This window comes from Phaenicophaeus curvirostris, chromosome 1, assembly GCF_032191515.1.
Source record: "Phaenicophaeus curvirostris isolate KB17595 chromosome 1, BPBGC_Pcur_1.0, whole genome shotgun sequence".
Classification (NCBI taxonomy): Eukaryota; Metazoa; Chordata; class Aves; order Cuculiformes; family Cuculidae; genus Phaenicophaeus; species Phaenicophaeus curvirostris.
This window is the reverse complement of record NC_091392.1, coordinates 165,835,710-165,855,700: the sequence shown is the minus strand read 5'-3', so window position 1 is coordinate 165,855,700 and position 19,991 is coordinate 165,835,710. Positions and strand designations below refer to the sequence as shown.

At 40.0% G+C, this 19,991-nt stretch overlaps 1 protein-coding gene across 5 annotated transcripts in view; it reads right to left on the bottom strand.

Annotated features, from left to right (window-relative positions):
- TBC1D4 (TBC1 domain family member 4) overlaps positions 1-19,991 on the bottom strand; it is a 113,420-nt gene that overhangs the window by 24,774 nt on the left and 68,655 nt on the right. For 4 of the 5 annotated variants that reach the window (XM_069880063.1, XM_069880073.1, XM_069880100.1 and 1 more), the window contains exons 2-10: positions 18,439-19,041; positions 16,745-16,834; positions 13,040-13,144; positions 10,029-10,161; positions 8,117-8,208; positions 7,229-7,339; positions 6,479-6,598; positions 1,958-2,032; positions 737-963 (exon numbers count right to left, since the gene is read on the bottom strand). In XM_069880063.1, the coding sequence (XP_069736164.1) occupies positions 737-963; positions 1,958-2,032; positions 6,479-6,598; positions 7,229-7,339; positions 8,117-8,208; positions 10,029-10,161; positions 13,040-13,144; positions 16,745-16,834; positions 18,439-19,041 (1,556 nt within the window). Of the gene's footprint in view, positions 1-736; positions 964-1,957; positions 2,033-6,478; positions 6,599-7,228; positions 7,340-8,116; positions 8,209-10,028; positions 10,162-13,039; positions 13,145-16,744; positions 16,835-18,438; positions 19,042-19,312; positions 19,421-19,991 lie in introns of those variants that run through there. The other variant, XM_069880082.1, reaches the window with a different exon arrangement.

Below are 19,991 nucleotides of genomic sequence, written 5' to 3'. Positions count from 1 at the left end.
GCACTGTCACTTACTGCAGATAGCCAGGACGGAGGCAGAGAATGAAAGTACAACCAAAGAGGCCCATGAGCTGTGGGGACCTCTTCTGACTGACTGAAGGAAGTCCTGAAGAAATATTCCAACAGTATTTCACATGTTAATAGCAGAAGAGTCTCCAGAAAGGAAGGTGAAAGAAGTTACAGAGGGAAACTCTGGGAAAAGAGGAACAGGCAAATAGCATGCTTCACAGTTCAGTGGAGATGCTTAATCCTTAAGTCCTTTTGTGAGATTCCTCAAATCCTTTAGTGAAACTCCTCACCAGTTTTAATTCTGGACATACCCTCTGGCAACTGACACGTGAAGCTGTCGGTGCATTTTATATCCTGCCATAAAACAGTCATGCTATCATCTCTTTAAAGCAGTAAAGACGTCTTCTCAAGAGCCCAACTACTGACACTGCCGAAAAGGCTCAGCTCCTAGGTGATAAATAAATAGATCGTCACCAGCACCCAGCTCGATGATCAATTCACTGGATTGATAGTGCCCTTGAATGGATAATTCAGAGATTAGCGAACTACTGTAAAGCACCTAACACCGCTCTGAGGTGGAGGAGACAGGTTGAAAATAAATAAATAAATAAGTAAATAAAACGCAGAGTGCTATAGAAACAGCTTCCACATGAAGAAACATGGGTAGGAACTCATGTCCTGAAACTGCAGGAGACAGCAGGCGCAGGGTGCAGCACGCCCTGACTCACCTTGTCGTCTCGACGCAGCTCTGCCGCAGCAGCGGGGACCGAACACTCTGGGACCTCCCGTTCTGGAAGGTTATTCTCCTCCTGGTGCTGGAGGGGGGGTGGCTGAAGGTATGCGCACGTCTCCTGAACTGGGGGGAATCCGAGTCCTCCTCAGGAAAAGGTTGCCAGGCTGAGGATATGGGGGACGCTGGAGGAGTAGCTGGTGGGGAATCGCTCGGCGAAGCGTCCTGAAAGGAAGTGCCGAAGGAGTGAGGCCTGCCGCTCTGCGCCCTGCGAGATCTTTCGCCTAACTCCACGGGTCATGCACGGCATCGGGGCACCAAAGCCTCTCCCCCTTCTTGGTCCTGGCCTATTGTATGCTAATTATCACCAAAACCACACATCCTTTGATAACTTACTCCAAACTAGCAGCGTCCTTCTTTAAAAAAACAAAAAGAAAGTAGAGGAAGGAATAAATATATATGTACAATTCAAACAACACGCTAATTACTCTAGGCATCCTCTCTCAGGGATCGGCATTCCAGCTACCAGACTTCTGTCTCTTTCAGGAAAACACAGGAATTGAAAAGACCAGGGAAACAGTTTTCAGCTAGTTTCCTCGACATATCATGAGCATACTTCCTGTACCGTCACAGCGATATCCTGGAAAAGAAACTGTTATTGCACAGCCAGTTCATGAGTTACTGCAGCAGGAAAACCATAAAAGAATCTTCACCTCCCGGGAAAACAAGCAACCAACCCTCATGTGAGGTAAAATGTTAAAAACAGGAAATAAAAAGAAAGTGAACAGAGTTCTGCCCGCTTGCCCCATACAGCATCCCCAAACAGCTGGTTTTAGTCGAAAATTCTTACTTCCCTAAAGCAATTGCTACTTACAGAAAGGATTCTTCACCTTCAGAACACTTCCTTTTGTTAAGATATGACCTTTTTTAATTACTTCAGTGAAACAAGGCAGAAGATGACCAGAAATTCCCTGCTTTTTGTACAAGCAAGGCAAATGCAGACAAAAAGAGGACTGAAAATCAAACAATAGATTAACACTGAGGCTTCAACATATATGCCACCTTTCTTAGACCCTCTGCCTCCCAGTGGAAACTCTTGAGTTTTGTACATTGATGTGCTTTGTGCTACTTCCTTCAAACTGAATCAGAGTGCGGTACTTATGCTTCATTAACGCCTGTGCATGAAAATGTGCCAATTTTAACTAAGCTCCTTACGTACTTTGTCAGAAGCAAGACTGTTGCAGCGCTCAAAGCTGTCCACGCTTCCCAGGCGGCCTCGCATTCTGTTGGCTCCCTGCAAGACAAAAGGCGAGTAATTTAATCTGCTCTTTTTCCTCTTTTTCTGAGGGATCAGCAAAGATGGCAACAGCTGTGCAGGTGAACACAGGACAGTTCAGGCACGCAAAACATTTGCTATAAGATCACAGATCATGGGGCAAGCACTGGATTTTAGAAGCAGTGACACCTTTAGCTGGCAAAAGCATATCTTCTCCCTGCTTGCTCCCAGGAGTTTTAAATCTACCACTTTGTTGTCTGAAGCAACTCAGCATTTCCTGATCTATTTGAAGCAAACTGAGTTAGCTTAAACAACTGAGGTTGAAAAAGGTTCAGACTTAAGTACTTTACATGTAATGTAGCTAACAGATGCATTTGATATGCTATGATCTCAGAGAGCTTACTCCCTATATGGACCTTTCAGAAAAAATAAATCCACCTGGGCAAAAGCAGTAAAAGCAATAAAACCAACGCCAGGTTTTAGAAAAACCGTAGGTAAAGCTCCTCTTGGTATACTTGCAACTACAGCAGAAGTTTTGTCAACATCAGCAGCATTTATTTAGCCTACTTTTTCCTGGCAAGGTTTATTTTCAAGACTTATAGTGCTCTTGAACAACATCATCCCATTTAAGCTCATTACCAATGAATACCCTTGCCTGAAGCATCTCTTCACTGACTCTCACAATAAAACAAAAGCAAAGAATAACTTGGAAGTTTCTCAATAGCTTTAAAAACACACACTTTCGGCACTGCAAGAACGGCTTTCAGAAAAAAACAACAACAGAAGATGTCAGTGCAGCAGGGACTGAAAGAAAACTGTTTATAAGGTCAAGCAGAGGTTCTATTTATTTTTCTGAGGTACCTCATTAGGAAGCCACAGCCTGTTTTCAGTTCAAACCTGGCAAAAATAAGATCAGTCCAGCAAAACAAACAAGTGAAAAAGTTACATTCCTCTGGGACTAAAGGAAGCCAGAGCACAGAACCCAGTATGCTTCCCTATGGTGAGTAGTGAGTGAGCAGCTACTACTTCAAGTGGCTTAAACTGTCACTTGATGCTATTGATCTAGCTAAGAAGCTATCCACCTAAAGTGTTTCTAGACATTTCATTACTACTAATTTCTAATTTTGCTAAGATTGAGGCTGTGTAAGTTTCTCCCCCATATATAGCAACTTTTACTTTTTACTTAAATCTTTTTATCTACAAAAAGATGCTAAATGCCAGCTTATTTTAACAAAACTTAATTTCCTTCCTGGTCTCTCTGTTACAAAATATACTTTAAAATAGAGACGGTAAGTCATGCAATAATTAGCATGTCATTACATCAATCCCATGTCATTCGCAGCTTAAGGAGGGGAAAACCCACCACACCAATAGGTATTTGGTGCCTAAACACCTTTAGTAATTAGCCACAACCCATCAGGCTTCTTGTAATGGCCAGATGAAGAATAAGAACTATTGAAACAGGCATTGTATAACATGTATGCACACAACACAGTATACACAAGCAGAGACACTTATCATATATACCTGCTTTAACCAAATAAAGTGGTTGAGCTGCACTGTAAATTATTTCTCTCAGTCTTGCATTGTGAAACCTTTAAATGGATCTGTAAGGATGGACTCCTATGCATTATCATGATTCACTAAAACATACTGCTGTTCCTGGTCTCTTGCAGTTCCAAGTTAAAGATGAGACAACCTTCCTCAAAAGAGCAAGTCCGCTTCATAAACAGCAAACTTAAAATAGCCCTAATCCATACTTGGGTGTCCGCTTCTCTTGAACTCAGTCATGGATGGTATAAACCCTTATGCTATAACACGCAGCACATCACAGTGGCCCCAGTGAGAGGAACATACCGTATCAAAACCAACAATATATATGCAACTTCCCTTCAGAGACTCTTCATTTCATCTAAATAACTCCTCCTTGACATGACCGGAGTGCTAGTGTGCCCATATATGGTAGGGCTGCTTTACTGTGTTATTCCCAGTGATGCACGCCTGTTCCACAACCACTGCAGGGTTAGTGACCCACCGTCAGAGCTAGATCGTTTGCTTTCCAGTCACATGTCCTTTAGATGTGGAAAAGAAATCAGACTCGGCACAGGCATGACTGTAGCTGTCACCATCCAGTGATACTCCAAACTGCTGAAATTATCCAGATCTTATGACTGTCACCACCTTCTTTTGCACAATCTCTCTCTCTTCAGACCGAGTCCCTAGCAAATAAAACTTACTACACAACACAGGTCAGATTTGACCAGGAGAGTTTTAATACTAACTTCAGTTCTAGGTCACATTCACACCTAACCTTAAGTACAACCAATTCTAAGGAATCTCCTTAGCAGATAGTATTTTACCTCCTGTGTAGAGAACATCTGTGGCATCCTACATTTACAGGTTGCTTTATAGAATCATAGAACCACTTGGTTGGAAAGGACCCACAGGATCATAGAATCCAACCATTCCTACAAATCACTAAACCATGCCCCTCAGCACCTCATCCACCTGTCTTTTAAACACTGCCAGGGAAGGTGAATAAACCACCTCCCTGGGCAGCCTGTTGCAGTACCAAATGACCCTTTCCATGAAATATTTTTTTCCTGATGTCAAGCCTGAACCTCCCCTGGCAGAGCTTGAGGCCACTGCCTCTTGTCCTGTCCCCCATCACTTGGGAGAAGAGGCCAGCTCCCTCCTCTCTACAACCTCCTTTCAGGTAGTTGTAGAGAGCAATAAGGTCTCCCCTCAGCCTCCTCTTCTCAAGGCTAAACAACCCCAGTTCCTTCAGCTGTTCCTCGTAAGACTTGTTCTCCAGCCCCTTCACCAGCTTCGTTGCTCTTCTCTGGACTCGCTCCAGAGCCTCAAAATCCTTCTTGTGGTGAGGGGCCCAGAACTGAACACAGGATTCAAGGAGCGGTCTCACCAGTGCCGAGTACAGAGGGAGAATAACCTCCCTGGACCTGCTGGTCACACCGTTTCAGATACAAGCCAAGATGCTTCTTGGCCACCTGGGCACACTGCTGGCTCATGTTCAGTCGGCTGTCAACCAACACCCCCAGGTCCCTCTCCTCCAGGCAGCTTTCTAGCCACTCTTCTCCTAGTCTGTAGCACTGCATAGGGTTGTTGTGCCCCAAGTGCAGGATCCAGCATTTGGTCTTCTTAAACTTCATGCCATTGGTCACAGCCCAGTGGTCCAGCCTGTTCAGATCCCTTTGCAGAGCCTCCCTACCCTCCAGCAGATCAACACTTCCACCCAGCTTAGTGTCATCCACAAACTTGCAAAGGGTGCACTCACTCCCTTCATCCAGGTCATTGATAAAGACATTGAACAGGGCTGGACCCAGCACTGAGCCCTGGGGAACCCCACTTGTCACTGGCCTCCTGCTGGAGTTAACTCCACTTACCATCACTCTCCGGGCCAAGCCACCCAACCAATTTTCAACTGACAACCATATGAGCTACAGGACAACCACAACTCAGGCCTTGTTTTAGCACAGTACTTTTAAAATTACTAGGGGAAGGAACTTAATTTCACTGCTCCGAATTCTGTTTATACCTTGCCATCCAGTATTCACCATTCATCATGCTCTCTTTATAACATCACTCTGGATTGCAGGAACTCCACCTTCTTCAGTTACTTCTCTATCTACCTCTTCTCTGCGTTCAGGGCTCTCTCTACTGAGCAGGGGACACTAAGCAAAACTTGCAACTCAGACTTCGTATTTAAAAATCTATTTAACATAAGACAGTTCCAGTAATTACAGTAATTATCTGCAATTCCACATCATACCTGGCTAGCACAACTGAAATGAAGAATTATTTTTTTAGCTCCATTGCTTTTTTTTCCCTGCAAAATGACAGCTTTGTACTACTTTCTAAAGATTTGCAGTGACCACAATATGAGAGGTAAAGCATTACTTCTCAGAACAGGAAGATTTCCAGTTTATGCAGGCACATTTAGTCACACTTCTGAAAAAAAAAAAAAAAAAGTCTCCTTATGGGATCAGGTTGCTCAAAGGCTCATCCAGCTTGGTCGTGAACACCTCCAGGGATGGGGCATCCATGACATCTCTGGGTAACCTGTTACCCCCACAGGATAAAAAATTCTTCCTAATATGTAATCTAAATCTCCCCTCCTTCAGCTTAAAATCATTCCCCTTGTTCTATCACTTCATTCCCTGATAAAAAGCCCCTCCCCAGCTATGAATAATAAACATTCAATATTCAGAAAAGGTTCCCTTTTCCCCCCTCTGTAGGTGTGGCCTTATCACCATTTCATAGTACAGTTAAGTCAGAATCAACCCAGCTATAACACTCAGATTTCACCACAGGGATATCACCTCATTAAGTATTTACCACACTGAGGCCATAAAACCAGAAAAAATAAAAAACCAGAAATATCTGATAGGTCTTTACTGTCAAGGACATCTGAGAGAGCTGCTAACAATGAGTTTTTAATCTTACCCTTGAGAAGATATTTTCCAGAGAGCTAGTCAAGGATTTCTTGGCCTTGTTTTTCAGAATGTCAAGTTTAAACCTGCCACCGCTGGTGGTGTTTTCTGGAATCGCATTGTTAGAAATGGTCTGTTGAAATGAGCAAGGGCACAATTCAGCTCTGGCAATTCTTTTCACAATTGCAGACCTCCACAGACTAGAGCTGAAGCAAGTTACATAAACAACATAACCTTGGCCTTTATTTTTTTAAACACAAAAAAGAACCCCAAACAAACCCCCAAACCCGCAATAAATCATGCCCACAAAAACCAATTAAAGGCACATTTCATCCCTAAAGACTATCCTGTAAAAGCATATCAATATAACAATACTGTTACTCATTTCCTCTGCTAAATAAGTTTGTAGTTTACACTGAAACCACTGCACTTTTTATCTTTATTCTCTCTAGAAATAAGTGTTTGGGAGTGGAGATCAGGGAGGCAGCAAAAGGACAAAAGAGGTATTCTCATACTGTAAGGAAATCTAGACCTAAAAATAATTGGTTGTCTTTCTTCCCTTCCTGCCCCCCAAATTCAAAAATCCCCAATCAAGCCACTGTAAATCAAATCAAATTATTTCTCTCTCACAGTCCTCTCTTAATTACAATACCCAGCTTCCAGCTACCCATGATGAACTTCAGCAGTGGCCCTGGTAGCATTCAAGGTTGCATTTGAACAGAGTGGGAGGAGAGAGAGGAATAATACAAAAAATAAGCTTTACCAATGGTGTTTCACCAATGTGAACGTGTGTTTTCTGCTTAGTTTCACAGAGCTGGCGTAGATATAAGATCACAAGTTCATTTTCTTCCTGGTCATTCTCAGGCTTCATTTTCTGTCAGTAACAGCAAAGAAAAAAGTTGTCTTTCCAGCCAGTATTTACTTATTTTTCCCTCCACACATATGTATTCTTTGAAGTTAATACACTGGTATGCCAGATGCCAAAGCACATTAGCATGCCAAATTGCACTGTTCTTTGTGTGCCTTCATACTCCTGAACAAAATAGACCAAAACTTCCCATACGGAGAATAGTACAGGGAGAAGAGACCCTTACCTCCACACATTTTGTTTTCTATGATTGTCTGCAATGTACAGCCTTATAAATGGAATAAGGAACCCAGAAAAAACAAACAGCCACTTTATTCTTCAGGCAGCTAGAAAGAATATAGCCTCTGGAGGCCTAAATTAGCTTATACTTCATCCACTTGAGTGCACTTGCTTACACCAGAGTCTTTCCTCTGAGTTAGTCAAAAAACAAAGCTTCTGAAAATGCCAGACACATTCCTGCATGTCTGACCTGCTCTCAACTCGCTCCCACATCACTTTCAAGTAAGGAAATGTGTTTATAGATGAAGAACTAAGCTCAGGAAAAAAATACTCTAGGTATGAACACACAGAGCATCTCAGCAGGCTTGGGAGCCAAAACTTTTCTGAGAGCATTATATCACACATGAGGTTAAGTTTGTACATGTTATTTCAGTATGATGTCTGGTGAAACAACAGGAAATGTAGGTCAATTAAATAACAAAACAAACATAATCAAAAGAATAAATATCTAGTTCATTTTATCATGGTCTTTCAAATGTGAAACAACAGCTTCTAATGCATTACCTGAACACGTTCAAAAATGTCTGCTTGCTCATTATCTGTTAGCGATGACAGATGACTCTGAATTACAAGTTTGGCTCTTGGTGGATAGAGTCCTGAGGGGAAAAAAATAATATTAAAGCTTCTAGATTCTAAAATGACCTCTCAAAAAACTTTGGAAAAAATGACAGTAGAAAATATAAGCCTGCATCTAAGTCTATAGAAGTTTAACTTGTGACAGTTGTATATCTGCAGTATACATGATACAAAATACTTCTGGTTTTGCTAAACCACATGGTTTTGTCTCTTATCTTTAGCAGTAAAAAAAGAACAAGCAGCAACTAAGTGTCTGTTGTCTGTATAAAAGTTTGCGCTCACTACTCCCCGATATCATCTGTCCTAGAGGTCACTAAGATGGGAGTCTGACAACTGTATGGGATAGGAGGAAGGGAGGAACAGATCGGGGATGTAACTGGAAAGATGCACAGGATACTCAGAAGTTTTCAGATACTTTTAACTGAAAAGTTTAGATGTATTTCTACACAAGGAAAGGGTAAGGTACAGGCCATACTAGAGAACTGAAGACACTTCTAGAAGCAAGAGCAACATAAAAGCCATAGGACTAAGGGAAAGAATTCCTGATGATGGATAAAGTGCACATGCACTCAGAGAACTTGTTCTAGAAAACTACAAAAAAACACGGGGGAAAACAAACCCCTCAGATCCGATGATGATATATGATTTTTTAATCCAAGGTAGATATCATTCATAGATAATTGCAATCAGAACAAATATTATCCAAAGTCCTGAAGCCCTGGGTTTGATTTTGGTAAACTTCCAGACTCTAAAGAAAGCAGGCAGATAAAAAGAAGGGTACGCTAAAAGAAGTGTCTCAGTCACTAAGTATGCAAAGCTACTACTATGGTACTCAAATTTTTACCCCAGAAGAGATGTTATTTGGATACTGGATCGTTATCCTCGGCTTGCAAGTACCTGTATTCAAGATATTTACACTGCCTTTATAGTTTTCCATTGACATAAGACCTTCCTAGTTAAGCTTTATCAGTTCTGAATATTTGTTGTTAAACCCAGAAAATACCAGTCATGTACTAACAGAATTTTACTCCCCTAAGATTTTATACTGTGCTTTTCATCCTCCAGAGGGAGGTAAGTACCAACAGTGACTTTCAAGAATAGAAGAACTGGCCATTATCAGCACCATCACCACTGGACGAGAAGATACAAGACTAGCATAACGTATTTGGGGTTTTTGCATATGCTTTGCAAGGAGCCATAACATCGTCTCTATAAAACCAGTATCCTGCTATTATTTTTTTTAAAATCTATCTTTTTAGCATGTGTTCTGGCATAACTAAGTTCCACAGAAACTACAAAGGTATGTGTATGCATACTTGAAGCCAGGTAGTCGCTTTAACTCTCTAACAGATATTTATCTCCTAACTTACTAATTTATTTCCCATAATAAAACTAGGTTTTGAAGCACATTAAGAGAATAAACACAAAGAAGTGAAAAAATAATCCCACAAAGGAAACAATGAACACATAAGAAAGATAGACCCTTTTTTGATCACAACTGCTCTTTTATGACACATTCATTTTTGAATGAAAGAAAGATGAACTGGTCGGGTTTTCTGCTCTGCTTAGTATTTAGTAGAGGTACAACAATGTATTTATAGTATGTATTTATAACACAGACTATACTATATTCAGCTGCAATAGCATTACTGCTACCACCTCCACTTGATTACTGAAAGTGCAAAGTGATGGTAAAAGCTGCGTATTGTGATACTTTTCCCTCTGTTCTTACACTGTTGAAACTCAAAGTGCATGGTTGACAATTAAAATTAACACATACAGAAAAATTCTTCTAGAATAAATCAGATAAATACAATTAGAAAATAAACTAAGCTGCTACCTTCAATTCTTTCACAAAGTTTGTGCAATGAATGCATAGGGCAGGCCTCACATAGCTTTATTTGTGTCTTGGCATTTTGCAGAGCTGCAGCAGTGCTAAAGGCTTGTTTCAGGGTAAGCATTACCTCATCAACCTAAAGGGGATGGAAGGAAAAGACAGTACATAAACAAAAATACAAGACATATACATTAAATTAGATTTATAAATCACATCATAGACAGGTGCTTTACCATCAAAAATACCCATTTGCTGTCTTTGAAAGAGATCAGGGTTGTATTTCCAGCCTTTCTGCCTCTTCTGTGGATGCTCACCAACTTCAAGTTCAGTCAGACACCGTAATTTTGAATATCTAACACTACTCAAGCTTACTGAGCACGCAGCTGCTGTTTTAAGAAGCTACGAGTAGAAATTTTTGGCTTGAATATATGCTGGCTAAATAAAAAGCACTGATTTCTTTTCCTTTAGTATCAAGTTTCTCCTGCAAACTTCATGTGCTCCCTCTCAATGATTTTCCTCCTACTGCTGTACTGTCTTAGAACAAAACTCCTGCCAACAAACAAGAACTTCTCAAGTCTTATGAGGAGCATCTGAGGGAACTATGGTTGTTTAGCCTGGAGAAAAGGAGACTTAAGAGAGACTTTACGGCTCTCTACAACTACCTGAAAGGAGGTTATGGCAAGGTAGGTGTTGGTCTCTTTGCTCAAGTGACAAGCAACAGGATGAGTGGAAATGGCCTCAAGTTGCACCAAGGGAGGTTTAGATTGGATATTAGGGAAATTTTCACTACTAAAAGAGGGCTGAAGCACTGGAACAAGCTGCCCAGGGAAGCAGTGGAGTCTCCATCCCTAGAAGTGTTCAAAAAACATGCAGACATGGCACTTGGGACATGTTTTAGTAAGTATGGTGGTGTTGGGTTAACAGTTGAACTGAATGATCTTAGAGATCTTTTCCAACCTTATTGATCCTATGATTCTACAAACTTATCTTTAAGTATTGCTGGACTCCTGATCTTTCCTCTGCCAACACCACAAATACAGCAGTGCTGTACTCCCAATATGTCAGCACTGAAAGAGCTCAACTTTTGTGCAAGAAAGGTCAATATGACAGTGCTTCTCTGCACTTATTCAAATAAACTTCTAGACCTTATACAGAAAGCACTTGAAGTTCTCCTGTCTGCATTTTAGGAGAATAAAATCCTTATTTAAAGCTGCTTATTTGAGCTTCTGGTTTAGCATGGAAAGGAGACTAGAGCTTGACGACAATCTTGGGAAAGAAATCAGTATGCTACTTCAGCAGCAGATCCTTGCTCATACCTATTCCTTTTTTTTTAAGCAGGAAGATGAAAGCTGAAATATTTGAGACCAAAATCATGCAACCTAACACCAAAAATATAGACTTTTTTGAGGGTTTATCACTTGAGGAGGAAGAGGGAGAAGAAGGGCACCTGAATGTGGAAATGTGAATTAGTTTCCATCCCAAAATGTTTAGTAGTGGCTTTGTGTGGGGTTTTTGGTTGCCTGGTTAAAAACAAAAAATACCAGTTTTAAGCATAGCTAGCAATTTCTGGGTGCTCTTTCTTCTTAGCAATAAATCAGGGTATCGGATAGCGAGTATCTGACTTGCAATACAGGTTTTTTTAAAGCTGGCAACAATCCCTCTCAAACAGAAGATGCACAGAATAGTGCTAAACATTTAGATTGTGCCTACGCTAAAACCACGAGAACTGTAGCTACAGCCTGTAGCTCATTTAAGAGCAAATATGCGCAAGCCTACCAAGACAGCCTGGCAGCAAAGAATCTGGAAAGCATGAGTTTTTAGATCTCTGCCCTGCCAATGCCAAACTGCCACTGGGATCAGAGTGACTGCATTTGAAAGTAGCTCAGGAATGTTAATTTTCTTACTGCAATGTGGGACTATCCACACGAATCAACACTACAATACAGAATGAGGATCATGAATACTTGGCTTCTTTATACACCATGATTGAATCATGTATCATCAGATTTATCAATAGGTCAAATGCAATATTTTCAGTACAAAGCTAGAGCTGATTTCATAACAAGTTCCCTCTTTGATGAAAGCGCAGCCCCAGCTACTGTTGTACATTTAGGTCCGTTAGCTGTTCGAAGTTTTATTGACGTAAATCTATTCACTCTCAAGCTAGTCAATGGATTTATAAATTACATTTTTTATCTACCTAGAACAGTGATTTTTTAAGTTTAGCTGAAAAAGAGTTCACAGCCGTTAGTACAGCCATCAGGAACAAACACGTTTCAGAACAGAAACCGATTTCTTTTAAGGTGTCAGAGTTTTAATATAAAAATACAGTAGCCTAAATGATTTCCTATACGTGTCTCATGTTATTAAGTTACCAATATCAGTTAAATCACCAACACCTGGAAATTCAGTTGATTGATACATACTTCATCAAATGTCAATGGACTGTTTTATAGTTACACACATCCACACATTTCACGATTTTCTTCTTCTCTGATCAAATGCTGCTATTTCTTCTCCTGAGGAACAAAACTGACTACAGGGAAAACGCTAAAGTCACATTCAGGCTAATGCAGGATCAGCCAGTAGTATAAACCCTACCCTGAGAAGTACACTTGGGTTTTACCATCAGCTTTATTACTGATTCAATAATGGAACTACATGTTTAATAGGGAAACAAATGTATCAACAATTAGAAATGAAACAACTACAATCAAATACAGAGTCCAAATACACCCCGCATGTGTGTACTCATCCATCTATATATTTTTCTATTTCTTGTTGACATATGCATCAGCAGAGTAGCAGAATATGGCTATATATGAACATCACATATGTGAACACAATGTATGCATTTCCTATTGCATACTGTCATATTCATAACTGTCTCACACCTGAGAAAACGTGGTCACTGAGGCTCAGCTGACATAGCAGAATAATAGAGACTCCCATGGTTTAGGAAATGCCTCAGACATCCTCCAATGGAAAGGTTTGGATCATTAATAAATACTCACCAGAGACTCACTGGCACACTGGAACACATAGCAAACATACTGGCTTAGCCCAGATTCAAGAGATTCCCGGCAAATGAAACCAAAGTGATCAACGTGTTTTATACCCTAAGAGAGTATGAGAAGAGCATTAGTGGACTATTTAATAAACAGGTTTGGTTTCCAAAGTGATCCTAAAAATAGTTACCAGACTCCAACACTTGTCAATCCAAAAATGTAAGAAACTGTAAACGCATACTCCTAATGATCTATTTTACATTTATAATAGTGATCTCTCAAATTGGTTTTTGCATTTAAAAGCTACATAAAGCTCTTTACACAATCAAAAGTTACATGGCAGTAGAACTGGATCTGATTTTCTTCCATTAGGAAAATTGGGTTTTCAGAGAGCAAACTAAAGAGTCCTCGACTGTATCTGGAATTGCCTCTGCAGTGAAAACTTGATGTAATAAGCCCACCCTAAAACATGGGACTGGAGTAGCATCAAAGTAGCAACAGAGCTTCACTTTCCTGTAATACAAGTTCAGACTAGACCAATAAGAGCAGGGAATGAGTGGTGACATGCAGAATTCCAACCAAATTCTTAAATTCTTTGAGACTGAATTACATACCAGAAATTTCAAGACTTATTACACGTTACTACTGATGTTTTCTTTCAAGATCTTAGTCTAACTTCTTGACAGGGAACACTGCCCTGCTAAAAACAGCACTAAGAAGATCAAAGAGAGCTGCTTCCTAAGAAGCACTATATTCACAGTCTCAATTCATGGAACATGACTCACTATTGTTAAAGCTTTTGCCAACGTTTTTTTATCATCAGAGCATGGTAACAGTAGGTTTTCTCCAAAAGAAAGCCTAATCCCTCAAGTTCAAATACAACAGAAAGCAGAGCTTGGTTGCTTGGATCCATCTCCAAAGAAAACACCAATATCGTAAAAGAGGCAAAACAACCTGCTTGTCACTACAGAAAACACTCTAGATAAAATTGGTAATGCAGTACGTGAGAAACTGAACATATTGTCCCTACATGCTGTAGTTTTTAAAAACAAAATTCCAGAAGTTTCATTTGTGCTACTTAAACAATACTTTAAAAAGGTGCAGAGGGCACCTAAGATGGCACAAATGGCATTCACTTACAGTACTCCACATTAACTGTGACTTAATTAAACTTGTTTCCCTGTAACGCATGAAGTCTTCAAAAGCATAAAAGGAAAAAGAACAGCTGCATATATGTATGTTGATCTATAAAACAGTGACATGTTACCCTCTGTTTTGCAAACAAACCATATTTATTTAAAGCGGTTCTGTAAGATGCCAATTCCCTTGCTGCTGACAGTGCCTAAACGTGTCTACTGCTGCTGATTTCTCAACCTCCACAGGGGAACATTTGAGGGGGCAGATGTGCATGACACTCACACCACTGAAGCGTAAATAGTACATTATGTTCCCCAACTATCAGTACCTCCACTGCATTTCTTTAAGAGGGTGGTGAGACTTGATGAAAAAAAGCTAAGTTGTTTGCTTTTCTGGGTTCCCAGAAAGTCAGGAAGGCTGCAACAAAAAAATTTCTACAGTTGTCTGACACCTGAGCTTAGACAGCACACACAGGGTTTTATCATCAATTATATTCACTGCTTTGACAAATCAAGTGCAGATAATTAATTTAATGCAGCAGATCAACCGTACTTAAGCTATAGAACAAAAATACATTTATTAGACCAGACTAAGAATCAAGAAAGCAAGCTGAAGAGAACATCTCCTTTTCATCGTTTGTAAAGCTTAGAAAAAACACTCCTAAGCTGCAGTCTTACAATATGCAGTAAATCACTGCCCTATAAATCCACAACAGAGAAGCCCTGTGGCTAACACCAAGTACTTATAAAAAGTGCTGATGAGGCTCACGCAACCAAATCCTGGTCTTGAACTAATTAATGTTTCATTTCTATTGAACGCAGAAAAAAAAAAATCTCTAAAGTAGCCATTTTTGCATTAAAAAAAATGCTACAAACAAAAAACCCCGAAGCATTGTTAGTGCCTGTTTGAGTTATTCAAGAATGCAAAGTAACAAAAGCTTTGCTCCAAATGAAAGTGAAGAAGTGGAGTGAAAAACTCAACCTCCAAAGCCCAATACAGAGCATTGCCTAACACTATTTACTGCACACAGTTATTTTATTGAAGAAAAACCAGGTCTTGAAGATTTGCCATGTTCCTGCTGGTCTCCACTATGCTTTAAAGTCAGCAGAACAAAGGCTGATCCTGCTTAGGACTGCTTCTTTTTGACTGTTACCAGTATGTAAACTCAACCCAGGATCCCAATACATGAGGCTGAAGTATTACTTGTATTCAGCTCAATATACACACAAAATGTGAGAAGATTCAAACTGCTTGCAGATTTTGCCTTCCATACCACTGTTTTAAGAATCTCTTTCATTTGTTTTATTATAAAGCTATTAATACTTCATTTTTGATTATACGGTCCCATTCTATTTAGCAGTTGCTTTTTTTTTTCCTACCAAGAGCAATACAAATTGTAGCTCACCAGCAGACTTAAGACCTTCATTTGGTAGCTCAAAACTCTATTTGAGTTACAAGTACTGACCAGTTCTTATCTGTATCAGCAGTGGTAGCACAGTCAGGCAAGAGCGGATTTATTATTATTATTAAGATGAAAGCACTTGAGGGTGAAATATAGGTTCACAGTGTACCAGAAAGTGTACTTTAAACTAGAATAATGTGTAAAGAGCCTGGAAATGATGCATGTGCATGGCAAATGAATTAATAACATAAGAAAACGAGACCTCAAACCAGAAAGTGCCAGAAGTAACACTTGCCGAACAACAGCAGGATAGAAATGTGAATTCCTTTGCCCTGCCACTGAACTTTGTAAGAGTCATGTATTTATTGCTGTAAATAGTTAGGTTCATCAACTGCCATATTTTTCCCAGAAGAAATTATGCCAGTGAACCACCGTCATTCTGCAGGGCCGATCTGATGCTCTCCTCCTTTCATTCCAGAGGCTTTCAGGAGCTTAGCTGCTCAGAGACAGCAGACTCAGAGCATCCTAAACAGAGATTAAGCTACTTCCAACAGAATGTCCAATGCTCTCCCAAAGCAGAACAGTTTATACTTTGTTTGCTGTTCAATAATCAAAGTTGCTACTGCTACAGCTCAGGCTGGTTATTTTGCACTTATGTTTTCTGTACTTAAACCCTTTGGGAATGACATTGCATTATTTTTGTGCAATATCTACTGGAAACTGTTACCAGTTAAGTGAAAGCCCCGATTTGAATAACAGCTCTTGCTCTTGTAAAGGCAAATAAGTATTTCATGTCTGCTGCAAGTATTCATGAAGCAATCATAGTTAAATATCCAGTTTCTTCAGCTGTGTTCTCCAAAGAAGCAAATGCATCAAACATGACCTAGAATTTGTATACACATTAGTCAATTGCTGCAAATCCCTTCCTATCCTCTTTTTTTTATTTAAGTAGCCAGTGGGGTAAAACAGCAACTTACTTTCATTCAGGGTAATTTAGATAGGATAAATTGTTTAAGAGAGGCTTTTGAGACTGAATAAAGGAAAATAATGTTGAAAAAGAATTCTGTATTTTCCTTCTGCTGCCCAATAACCAGCAAGGCAACCCAACTGAAGAACAAATAAATTCCTCTTTTTTCCTGATGATCTACATGCTGCTTTTTATTAATGCTTACCTGAGAACATGAGGAGATATCTTTAAAATTCTTTTCCAGCACAACAGATTTGGTGTCTGGACTGATGAGGTTAACTTCAAACCTTCCAACCTTGGGGCAGGAGAAGAAAAATAAGTCTAATTTATGACTGTCCTGGAGGCATAATATTAACAGCAATAAAAATGTCACAATCTAGCCCCTTCTTGTTCAGATAGAGCAGCTTCAGTACAACAGCTTACTCAACAGGATCAAGGATGTCATAATTCAGGACATGTTGAATAAGAATATTTCAATAAGAACAATTTACTCAGTTGAATGGGAAAAAGACTTGGAAAGAAGATGGCTTTCCCCCACCCCTCCTCAAGTTATTTTGGTTCAAAGATCACATTTGACAGACAATAAATCAGTTTAACTTTAAGCTGAAAGAGGAGAGATTTACATTAGATATTAGGAAGAAATCTTTTCCTGCGAGGGGTGGTAAGGCACTGGAACAGGCTGTCCAGAGAAATCATGAATACCCCATCCCTGAAGGTTTTCAAAGCCAGGCTGGATGAGGCTTTGAGCAGCCCGATCCAGTGGAAGGCGCCCCTGCCTGTGGCAGGGGATTTGGAACTGGATGATCTTTAAGGTCCCTTCCAACCCAAACCACTCTATGATTAGTATTAACACCTTTAGTAAATAATGTGGCTAAATTAAAAGCTTCAATAAAACCCAGAATTTCTGGATTTATTTCTTTTTTTTAAACCATACCATAGATCAACTGAGAAACTACATTGATCTTAAGGTGATACTTTTGGGTTTTGTCACAACTCTGGATGAGAAAGAGTAGATTCTGCAGCAAGCTACCCCTCCAGCTTTCCCAAACTGCCTCTCAAGCATAATGAACTTATTCCATAAAGATGAAATGAAATCCTTTTCATTACTAGTGATAGCTGCGGCTTTCTAAAGGGCAACACATTCTCACTTCAGTTAGCATTTCCCAAAAAAAATAAAAGAATCATCTCTAAAGCACACAGAAAACCAAATCCTTGGCATTTAACTCTCTGTTATTTTAAGGTCCAAAGATCTTTCCATTTATGGGTCACTTCCTTTAAATGTCCTTTTGTTTTCTCTATTCAAGCTCTGAAGATGTCAAACGCACTTCAGGCAAGAGAAAACATAACCATAAGGCCTAAAGAAGCAGCCTTCATTGTAAGCAGAGGCATTTGAGTCCTCACCTGGGAAAGACAAGCTGAATACCGGTACAAGTTATCATAAAAGGGCTGGCTCAAACATAAGGCTGTGAAAGCCTCAAGTGAAGCTGTAAGCTTCTTTTTAATTGCACAGAAAAGAAGATTTGTTCACATACAGGTCTTAATTGATTTTAGTTTTGAAAGAATATTCACTTTTTTCAGCTAGGTCCTAGATCTCACCAGTACAGACAAACCAGAACTGCATATAAAATAATAATCCCACTAGAAATTCTGCTCGTCTAAATGATTACTCCATATGTAATTACTTTTTCCTTAAAAATAAATTGAGGTGACTTCCTTAAGAAAGGCCAGCTACTTACGTTCCAATCATTTATGAACAGACATGTAAATATTTATGAGAAATTATGAAACCATACTGGCTGGATCCATATTACTTATCTTGCAAAACTTGTCTCAGCTTCAAATGGCACAGGGGAAGATACAGTACAAAACTGACATGAAATCACTCATCCTGGCACACACCTGGAACAACATTGTCCTGTTCTTCTCGGAATCAGAGGGCTGAACATGACTGGGTGCACTTGCATGTCTTCTCCGTGGCTGTATTTTCAGGTTTGTGTCATGAACCCTTCTTTGCATAACTGCAGTGACACTGCTGCACCGGGAGCGAAACTCTTGCTGCTCATCAAAACCAGAGTCCTCTAAGATTCGCTCTGGAAAGGAGCCACGAGTGCTGGCCAGGCTGGTCAAGTTGGTCTGGCTGCCAACTGTAAACATCACAGCATGCCCTGTGGTGTTATTTGGGCTATCCAGCTCCTCAAATGGGCTCTCCAGTGGAGTAGTTGGCACATTTCCTTCATCAAGGGGTAAGTCCAAACTCGACTCGTTATTCCGCTGCTCACTTAATAGTTTCAGGCGCTGGCGTTCATGAAGACTGAATTTCTCAATGCAATCATCAATTAGCGTGGAGGGAGCTTTCTTGTGAGCCACTGTCACCTTTCCACAGTATAAGACCTCAAATTTTTGAGAGTCATAGAAGGCATCTTCACTGTCCTTACTCGGTTTGGCATCTTCTTTCAGTGCTGCTTTGGAGACCTGTCTTATGCTGCTTATGACATCAGGAACCTAAGGGACAGTTTGAAAAATCTGTTTAGTAGCCTCAAATGAGATAGCACAGTGACAGATCAAACATTCATCAATGCAATTATTTACACAACTTATTTCTTCAGTAGAGTAGCCACTGGCTTCTTGGCTGACACAATAAAAATAGTAAATTCTAAATTTTGCATAGAGGATTTACACAGTGGAAAACATAAATTCTAAAATTTTTACTGGGACCTGTTTGAGAACATAAGGTTTTAAATTACCAGAAGGTCTAAGGACAAACGTTCACAACCTTTTCTTCTTCCTCTCCTTTTTTTCTATTTATTGATTCTCTTTTCTGTAGCCCTCTTCTCACATCTTGCTGATGCATTCTACATAAGGCCATCACTGTTTCTTTGATTTTATTTCGCAGATGCAGATATTCCATTCTCAGGACAATTGTGGAAACGGTTCTGTGAATTAAAAACGAACTAGCAATCCCCATTAGTTTCAACTGACAGTTTTGGAATACAGGCAACAAGTGTATGGAAATTTTGCTGAAGTACCCTGCACAACTGCATTAGCTCTCACTTATTATCTACTACAAAAACCTCAACCTAACCATCTCATGGCATAGCTTACTTTAAGGTCATGCTTCCCTGCTGTAATTAAGCAGCATACCCAGGTCTCTCTTCAGATTCCTACTACGCCCTGCAAGGCCACACTGCACATTTCCAGTAGAAACTCTCAATTTCAGCCCTGTATCACCTAGTCTTTTAAAGTCACCTGGTTCTTCCTCCCATTTCATCTCAGTCACCTTGGCGAGATGTCTGTCTTCAGTATCAGCATATTTTATATACAAGTGTCATTTTCATTTTGCCTTCACTAAAGAAAACAAGGACTTGTCCAACTCTACTGACCACAGAATGATTCCAGTTGCTCTGTCAATACCTACCACTGCTTAAACAAACCTCTTTCTCAAAAGGTCTCAT